We start from the raw sequence: 9347 nt of genomic DNA, 5'->3' as shown, positions 1-9347 counted from the left end.
TAGAAAGATGTCCAAGACTCAAGAGGCCATGGGCCTTTTTGCTGTTGGAATCGAGAGTCTTTTTCCTTCCCCTCTCTTCCCTTTGTGACCTTAGTTAGGTGCATGTTTTCCCAGCACTTTGGCTTTGTCACTGGTAAAGCGAAGGCCCTGGGCCTAGTTGATGGTCTCAAGGGGCCGGTTCTGCTCTTCCTCTGCTGACCAGGTTCTTCCTTCTGCCTGTGGTTCCCGTTCTTGTCTCGTACCAGCAATTTTTTAATATTGCCAGGAATCCAAACACAAATCTTTTTTGATGGGCCTTAGAGGTAGTAAATAATTCCCTAACAGGGAAAAAAAATCAATCATAGAAGATACCATTGGTTCTCTGGGGACAGTATTCAAGGTGGAAGTGTTTTAATGAAGGGGAAGTGGTGGCTTGTAACTCCTACAGGCTGATGGGGTAGGAGGAGAGGAGACGGACGCTGCCAGCAACCCGGAAATGGTCGCACACTGGGTCCAGAAAGGGCAGTGTGCCTTCGGTGGGTGTGTAGAACAAGTTTCATTTTTTAAGAGAGGTTTTTATTATAGGATGTGTGTGCTTGTCAGACAGACAGAGAAAGAGAGACAGAAAGCGAGAAATCACTCCCAGGGGTGATAGCGATGCCACAGTCCTCTGCATTCTTCTCTCAGGATTTTGGGCATGCACGCCTGGTATGAGTTTTAAACCACCGGGACTGGGAATCGAACTGTGGTTGAGTACGTGGGAATCCAACGAAATAACCATTTCACCATCTGCTGGTCACAGAAACAGGTTTTCTATTTCCAGTGGCATGGCCTAGACAGCCTCTTGGGGAATTAATGCACTCCTAGTAGTCGTTACCTTAATGTAGCATTCCAGCAATGCTGGTACAGCGAGGTAGCACTCTTTGTTTATTTATTCAAATATTTATTAAGCCTCCAGATACGTTCTGGGCACTGGGATGCCACCGTGCAGGAGACAGAGCCCTTGCTGTCACAGAGGTCATGGTGGGGAAGATAGACCTGGAATAGGATGTCCGCACTGACAGGGGCTATGAGTGATGGAACGGGCCAGAGAACGGCAGCAGGCCGAGGGTAGAGGTGGTGGGAAGGCCTCGCGGTGAGAACAGGCTGGCATGTTAGAGGAGTGGAGACAACAGTTGTGGGGCCTGGAAGGTCTGGACCCTGGCAGGTTCAAGGGTTTTACTTCTGTCCACCTGGCAAGTCCTTGTGAAGGGAAGGAGCACAATGATGGCCTCAGGATTCTTCCTGGACAGCCTCGACTCCTTAGTAACGGCCCCAGTTCTCAGAAGGCCCAAGTCCCTCTCAGAAGTTAGGCATTTAGGGAAGTATATAAATTCCTTCAGACTACCTGGGAACTGTTTAGGGTCTGAAAGAATTTATGCACTTTCCAACTGCTTAATTTAATAGCTGGGAACAGCCTCGGGTGTTGAGAGCACAATGGACATTGTTTAGGAATAATTGGTAACTAAAGGTCATAGGTACCATTCAGATTCTAAAGAAAGTCTTGGAAAACATAAGCGTGCTGCTTTCGAACGCCTTCTCAGTGCATTATTACCTGCTTTTATATTGTGGCATTAGAACGGCACCGTCCAGTAGTCACATAAACAGCAGGAGCTCTTTCAGTGCAGTGTTGAAAGTATCCTAAAACTAGATTTTAATGAATAGTTATAATGCGTTTCATGGAGTGCACACTTTCTGCGCACCATATCTGTGCAGTGAAGGAAAACTATCTTTCCAACACTTTGGGAAATGAGTATCTTGGTTCACCTTGCCGCGAGAACTGAGGCTAAGTTCAGAGCCCACTGGTGAGGGTCGGAGTTAAGGTGCCAGCCCGAGTCTCTGGCTCCAGAGTTCTCAGTAGGTGTTAGCACAGAACTCCTGTTGTGTCCTTAACAAAGGAGATGACCAGTCAGCAGGCCAGGGCACAGTGTCACGGTTAATAGAAATGACTCAAAGCCAGCACACTCCTAGGTTGCTCGCCTTGTGCAAGGTCACGCCTGTGTTTTCTGGGGGCTACAGCAACCCACAGAGGGATAGTGGGGGAAGCGCGGGCAGATGTGTGCAGAGGTTGGAAGAGGAAGCCCTCGCTAGAGCACCCTCCCCCATTGCAGCAAGGATCCGCTGCACTTCTGTGGAAGGGAGTGGCCAGCACTTTGAGCAGAGCTAAGTGCTGTGATGCACGCTCTGGTAACACCGCGTGACTTGGGGTCACCAGCTTGCTGGTAGGGAGTTGCCTGTCTTTCATTGAGCCAGTTTGGCAGGCAGATCTTTTGGAAGAGACTGCTCTTTTCTTTTCTTTTCTTTTCTTTTCTTTTCTTTTCTTTTCTTTTCTTTTCTTTTCTTTTCTTTTCTTTTCTTTTCTTTCTCTTTTTTTCCCCTGGAGAGGTTTTTTGCTACAGGGTGCATGCACTTGCCAGAAAAACAGACAAAGACAGACAGAGAGACAGAAAGCGAGAAATAACCCCCCAGGGAGGAAGGCCATGCCGCAATCCCTTCTCCTCCATTCTCCTCTCTGGATCTTGGGCACGCACACATATGCACCTGGCATGAGTTTAAGCCTCCAGGTCTGGGACTCGAACCGTGGTCAGCTACATGGAAGTCCAACAACATAGTGATTACACCAACTGCTGATCCCGGGACTGCTCTCTTTTAGGCTGAGGAGACAAAGGAGTTTATAACCTTTGTTCTACTCAGTCTTTGGCTTCTTTGAGGGGCCTTAGCCCTGTCATTTTGGATCTCAGTCCTCTCATCTGTAAAATGTGGAGGCTGGAGTTCATGATCTCCAATGCCATTTTAACCTTTTAGAAAATGCGTGTGTGTTTGTGTTTGCGATTTGACCCACCTTTCATCTGACATTCGTTTTCCACGAGTTTTGTAGCAAAGCAAAATAAAATTCACAGTTATGCTTAGGAGAAAATAACCGAGTCACTGGGAAAGTTAAAATGCATCATGACTTTCCCGACAACCTAATACTTCATGTCAAGATAAAATGTACTAGCTTATAAATTTTACACATCTGGATGTCAATGAAGAAAGTGGTAAAAACTATTCATCTCCTATGGAGGAGGGCGTGATAACTCTTTAAGTCCTGCTTCTCTACAGAAGTTCTTCCGCGTTAACAGTGCATATCAGGGAGGGGTCAAATCCATTAAAACTCTCCCAAGTGGAACAAGTGACCTGAATTACTTGTTTGCTTAAGTCAAACAGGAAAGTTCTTCCTTTGAACTTAAATAATTCCAGGAAATGCAATAAAGAAGCTGAGGGAGAAAGAGAGCATTGAGTTAGGGATTGCTTTTCCAGCACTCAGTTACTCGCGCTCTGACAACTCCTCTCTGGTTGGTGTGCTTCACAGCATTCCGAGTGTGAATCCGTTCCGTCTACACTCTTGTTTTTCTTCTGCAGACTGATTTTCTTTTTTCAGTTTTATAAATTAGAGGTCTTCAGCTTTCGAATGTAGTCCTTGAGGAATTTTTAAATGAGTAGATGAAATAGCTTTATTAAGACTGAACTTTTCACTTACCATCAATTCACAATGCTAAGTAGCAATACCATGTTCTATTTATAATTTACTTATTTCTTCCCTTTCCACATTTCTTTCCAGGAAATGACCCATTCATGGCCTCCTCCTTTGACAGCAATACACACGCCTAGTACAGCTGAGCCATCCAAATTTCCCTTCCCTGCAAAGGTAATTCGGTGAAAGTATAGCAGGCCCTGTATGCACCACCTCGGTGAGAAGATGGAGGTCTTGCCGTGAGCCTGACTGATAAAGTACTACTTGTCGAAATCTTTGGAGATTAAGTTAAAATCCTAATGAATTTATCTTCTACAGTGTTACATACTGCTTCCAAATGCTTTATTCTCCCACGTAAGTTAGTAAGAATATCTTAGATTTGAAACATGTAGTACTTTCCAATAAAATGTCTCCTCTGAGAGGCCTTATTTTAGGGATGGGAAAACAGAGGGATAGGAAATTTAGGGAGATAGGTTGTGGGATTCCTATTTCAAAATATAAATTCATGTGTGTGTATCTTAAACATATACCGCCTGCAATTCCCTAAAGTTTATCATGATCAGTTGGATCCACCAGTGCTGGTTTTAACAGATGAACGAACCGATGGCGCCCATGTTTCCTTTACGGTATTTGCAAATAGTGTATTGGAACACCTCCATTCTCCACTTTTTTCGATTTTTGCTGTTGGATAACCTTCAGGATATCGAGATAGCACCTCTACATCTGAGTTCCCTCTAGCCTGGTATGCACGCACGCTGAGGTATAGCTATTTCTAACCATGATCCTATTTTCAAAAGAAGTGATAGCTACACAAGCCCCATTTGCCACAAGATAAAAACTTCACCTATTTTCTAAGGATTGCTTTTTGCTTTTTTCCTTCTTAAGGTGATTTGTTATTACCAGCTTTAAAGATAAAGCAGTAAACTCCATACAAATATCTTTCTGTTTAAGATTAATTCATTATTATTTTTTTTTAAGTTTGCTATAGGACATGTGTACTCACCTGAGAGAGGGAGAGAGAAACCAAGCCATCAGGTCTGAGACTTGAACTGAAGTGGGCCATGTGGGAGTCCAGCACTTTAACCCCCGTGCCACCTGCTGCCTTCCCCATACAAATACCTTTGCTCAGCACAAAAGGGAAAACAACCTCTAGAAAAGAACAAGGCAATAAAAGTTGTTTTATGTAAAAATTAGGTTCATCGGTGTTTGCAAACTATGCATCAAAAAAGATAGATTCGTGTTTAAGTAGAAAAATGGAGGCAGTGTTCAGGGTTATACAGTAAATGTTTATTTTAATATCTGTGTGGTGAGTAATGTGGATATTCTCCACACTATTATTTTCATTTTCTATATATTTGAAAGTTTCATAGACTATCTTTTCAATACGAGAAGCTCCATAGTTTGCCCTTAGAGTTAGAAACCTTGATATGTTAATAAGTAGAAATTTTCATTTTTTTCTTTCTAGGATTCTCAGCACATCAGTTCTGCAACCCCAAACCAAAGTAAGTAAATATCTGAAACTGTTTATTGCATCGAAGAACAAAGCATAGTTTTTATTGTGTTAATGTAAAAACAGTAGTAAAAAAATGTTCCAGCAGAGAGGAGGCCTTCCTGTGTTGAAAGGATAGGAAAAGGAGAGCTAAGGCAAAGCTGTTCTTAGGGGGAATTGCAAATCGTTGCAGAATTAATGAAGGTCTTTTAGTAAATGTTGAACAGCTATGACTTGGTATCACTAACACATGATTACGATCTGGAATGTGACTCTCAAGGTATTGTAACCCAAGAACTGTATACAAGAATAGATTGGGAATATTCGATGTGATTCTTATATATATGTTTTTTTAATATGAAACTAAAAACGTATAAGGAATGTAGCACACAGCTTCTTCAGCTCCTCTTTGTATCTTTGCCTGTCCCTTCCGAGGGCTTATAACTACAGAGGGAAACCGAACAAAGCTAACTGGATCTAGCGTTCCCCTTCAACAGTAACCCCTCACATTAATACATTGCATCCCACTATTTGTAATCATTTAATTTATCAAAATACGGGGTGTAAGACATAGGTAAAGAGCTGGCAGTGGGGTGTGGCAATTGCCACAGCTAGGAAGTTAGTCTTCAAAGGGTGGAGAGGCCAAAGGCAGAGGAGATGATGGGGTGTCTGCATGTTGGGGGAGGAGACCCTGCCCTTGAGTATCCCCACCTCATTCTTTTCCCTCACTTAAATATTTTCCCTTTACTAGTTCATGGTGCGACTATCAAAGATATGAAGAGAGGACAGTAGATTAGACAAGTGAGAAGCAGAATATCCTCCCACAAGAACACAGATGGGCAAACGACGACATGAGTCCAGTCTGCCCCGCAGCTAGTTCTTGTACATAAAGTTTCATTGAGATGTAGCCACACCCATTCATTTTATTGCTCTGCAAGATTACTCTCATTTATTACTGTGCTATACTCTACAAGATATAGCATACAAAACCCAAAGTGTTAACAAAGTGTTTGCTGTTTGCTAATCCAGAGACACTGAATAAGTTCTTAGGGGAAAAAAAAAAAACCCTCATAAGTAAATTTCCCCCCAGTGCAGAGAAATAAATCTGACTGAGTTGCCAGTATTATATAAGTAGCAAGGTAAAATGCCCTGAAGTGGATGGCTGCATGGGGAGACTGGGAAATTGTCTTTCTCAGCATCTTGGCAGCCAGCCCAAGGATAGAGAGATGACACTCAGGTCGTAGGTGTGGGGTAGGCTCACGTGGCCATCCACCTCAGCCGTGGGCAGGCTTGCTGTGTGTGTGCCCCTGTAGCTCTTACATCCCCTTCTGCATCAGCCAGGGCTGCCAGGCACACAGATTATGTGTCTTCCACTGGGTTACTCACGGCTTGCACGGTCACTAACTCTTGGTTTAGAAAGATCAGCTGTTTGATTTCCCCTGGTGGCAAAATATCGTTGAAAATGAATTGGTGATCACTTTCTTGCCTGGAATGAATCACCCCCTTGGCCTGTGGGAGGGTGTGGGCCCCTTTCTCATGACTCTGATGAGAAGGTGTCAGAGGCTGCAGGGCTCTCCCATAAGTCTTGGCTCACCATCTGCTCACTGCAGGGTCTACTCTGTTGCTTCTATTTTTGTCCCCTGGTGGTCTGGAAATTGTGTTTATCTTTGTGAGACTGCAGCCTGTATGGGCTGAAAGAGAGGTTTAGTTTGGTGGATGAAGAGGGTGATAGGGTGTGGACAGACTTTGTTTTTTTTTTGTGGAGAGTAGAGAGTGGCCTATGTTTTTCAAAGTATGCCCTGCTGGCAGCTGCAACTTTTTTCAACACTAACGCCTTACGGTACTGGCATGGAGGTTTTGGAGGCTGCGGTAAGGCCCAGGGCCAGGGCATGGGTAGGGATTTTGCTTGCATATCCCACTTTTTATATCCTTGTTTGCAAATCATGGCTCCCTAAGGATAACCAGAGCTGGCGAAACTTGAGGCCCGTCAAGATGACTGTGTGGGAGTCCCTGTGCATAGAAGAGGAATTTTGGCCCCCATAATTTGTAGTTCTGGTCCTAGCTTTCTAGATGAAAGGGGAGGCAGTGTGAAAATGTCATATAAGAGCTGCTGCCACCGTGAGGATAAAGCGGTTCATTGCAAATATGTGAGGGTCTCCGAGTGACATTGCAAGAAGTATCAGTCACCCCTGCTTAAAAGGTACCCACGTTCCCCTTCCACCTTGAGCTGTTTCAGGTTCCCATTACCTCATGTCTAGACAGTACAGTGGCCTCTTCACATAGCAATTCCTGCTCCTCTCAGGTTAGCAGGTAGCGCCTCTGAGTTCATCTCCCCGAGGAGTCTCTGTGTCACGTCCCTGTTTAGATCATTGATAAAGTCATACCTTCCTATCCCAGCATTTGGAATTCCCTGAAATCTACCCTCTGACTTTCGGTGCTGTCCACCACAGAGTCTGCACCCCAGCCATACCCTTCCCAAACCTGGGCTGTTCCAGCTCCTCCCACTTATTCCCATTTGCTCACTCTGTCTCTTCGGCCCAGAGGCCTTCTTCACCTTCCTTTCCCTGCCAGCTGTCACTGTCAGAATCTTACCTGGCTTCTGTGTCACAGTTCATTTGGTTCCTTCTCTGATTTTCTTTCCTCGGTCACCCATTACCAACATAGTGGCCATTCTCTGGATTCCCGGGACAGTTAATTCACACAATTGATCTTTGTTCTTTTCTCATAGTGCCTGGTGCTAGATGTTTGTGGGCCTGTTTCATGCCCTTTAATCAACTGTAAGCTCGCCAAGGACAGGGCCGAATGCCTTAATTATATTGATACCTCCCAGCCTAGAAGAGCTGTTGAGTGAATTACTTTGTGGGGGTGGGAGGAGGAGGGAGGGTAGGGACCAAATCATGGAGGAACAGTTGGGAAGGAGAGCACAGCCAGCCAAGAACAAGATTGTGAAGGGGCGTGGCAGGAAATCACTGATATATACATGGAATCAATCTAGGTGAGGGGTGAGGACTGCCCTGAGTCATGGCCCTTCTGTGGGAGTCTCCATCCGTTGGCAGCCAGGACAGGAAGGCTCTCCAGTGCACGTGAGAGTTACTGGCAGCGTGGTAGGGCATGCTGCTAGCAATGCTTTCCAAAGGGTCTGTGGTCTGTTAAGAGTTGATTCTGGGACTGGCTCTGTAGCCTAGTGGTTAAGGGAGTCAGATCCCACATGGCTGACCACAGGGTTTGCATGCCAGGAGCATGTGTGTATGCCCCAGATTCCAAAAGGGTGGAGAAATGGAAGAGAAGGGATGATGGCCTAACCATTCCCATGGGAGAGGGTGCTTTCTCCCTCTTCCTTTCTCTGTCTCTCTGGCAAGCACATGTGCCCTCTGACAAAACAGAGTTGATTCTTAGCTATCCTAAAAGTCACACAGATGTTACTTCAGGGGGGAAATTGTGCCATGTGCTCAGCACTCTGGTCAACAGAATCTGGACTATGTGTTCAAGTCAAAGGTGGGAAAAGTCAAAGAGAACTTAGTGCTGGTGATGGGGCTATTGTGTGTCCTTATGCTCCTCTGACCATCTTTCCCTCCCCCCCACAGAACACTATGATACAGCCGCAAAAACCCACCCTCACCCTCAGCAAGGAACCTCGTAAGTCAAATGCTTCCTTTTATTAATAAAGTTTATAATATGGCACTGTAAATCAATCTATTGCTTAGCATTTCATCTTTCCTGCTTTCAAGTAATGACATTCATAAAATACTGCAGCGTTGTGAAGGAAACAAATGGACCCATGTTCATCCCTGGACGGAGTTATCCTATGGAAGATTTATTTATATACCACAGGAGGGTTTGCTAAGAGGCTTTCCGAAAGGAAGGTTTTTAAGCTATCATTTACATATTAACTGTGGAAAATAGAAGGCTTTGGTTTTTAACATTTCAGTCCTAAAGAGCTTTAGCTTTTGGAAACAAGTGGGGGGGGAGGGGATGTGCACAATTTAAGATTTTCTGCCACTTTTTTGGCCTAGTTTTACTAATAAGGAGCTAGTCCTATTGCCCAGCTGTTCTTTATTAAGGCCAAGTAAGTCCAGATATATTCTGGGTTTTTAGAACATTTTAGGCTGCATATTAAAGAAGGTTAAATCGGCATTTTGGCCCAAGTTGTGACTTCCTGATCGTATTGCCGTTATGTCTTTACTGTGCACAACCTGAACTGGTTTTCGGGCCCAAGCGGGGAGGTCTTCCTCTCTGTCAGGATCTAATCGGTCATTGTCACTCTGCTGTGCTCATGTCTGAGTTCAAGCTCCAGCTCTCTTGTAGATACAGGCACGATATGTGATT

The 9347-nt window shown here is 44.6% G+C and overlaps 1 protein-coding gene across 1 annotated transcript in view; it reads left to right on the top strand.

Moving 5' to 3' along the window:
• AFF1 (ALF transcription elongation factor 1) overlaps positions 1–9347 on the top strand; it is a 236826-nt gene that overhangs the window by 171099 nt on the left and 56380 nt on the right. The window contains 3 exon segments of the mRNA XM_027769864.1: positions 3620–3706; positions 4998–5034; positions 8606–8657. Coding sequence (XP_027625665.1) covers positions 3620–3706; positions 4998–5034; positions 8606–8657 — 176 coding nt within the window.

This window comes from Tupaia chinensis, unplaced genomic scaffold (assembly GCF_000334495.1).
Source record: "Tupaia chinensis unplaced genomic scaffold, TupChi_1.0 Scaffold000094_1, whole genome shotgun sequence".
NCBI classification, from domain to species: Eukaryota; Metazoa; Chordata; class Mammalia; order Scandentia; family Tupaiidae; genus Tupaia; species Tupaia belangeri.
Note: the sequence above shows the minus strand (reverse complement) of the source record. Positions and strands in the feature narration are given on the sequence as shown.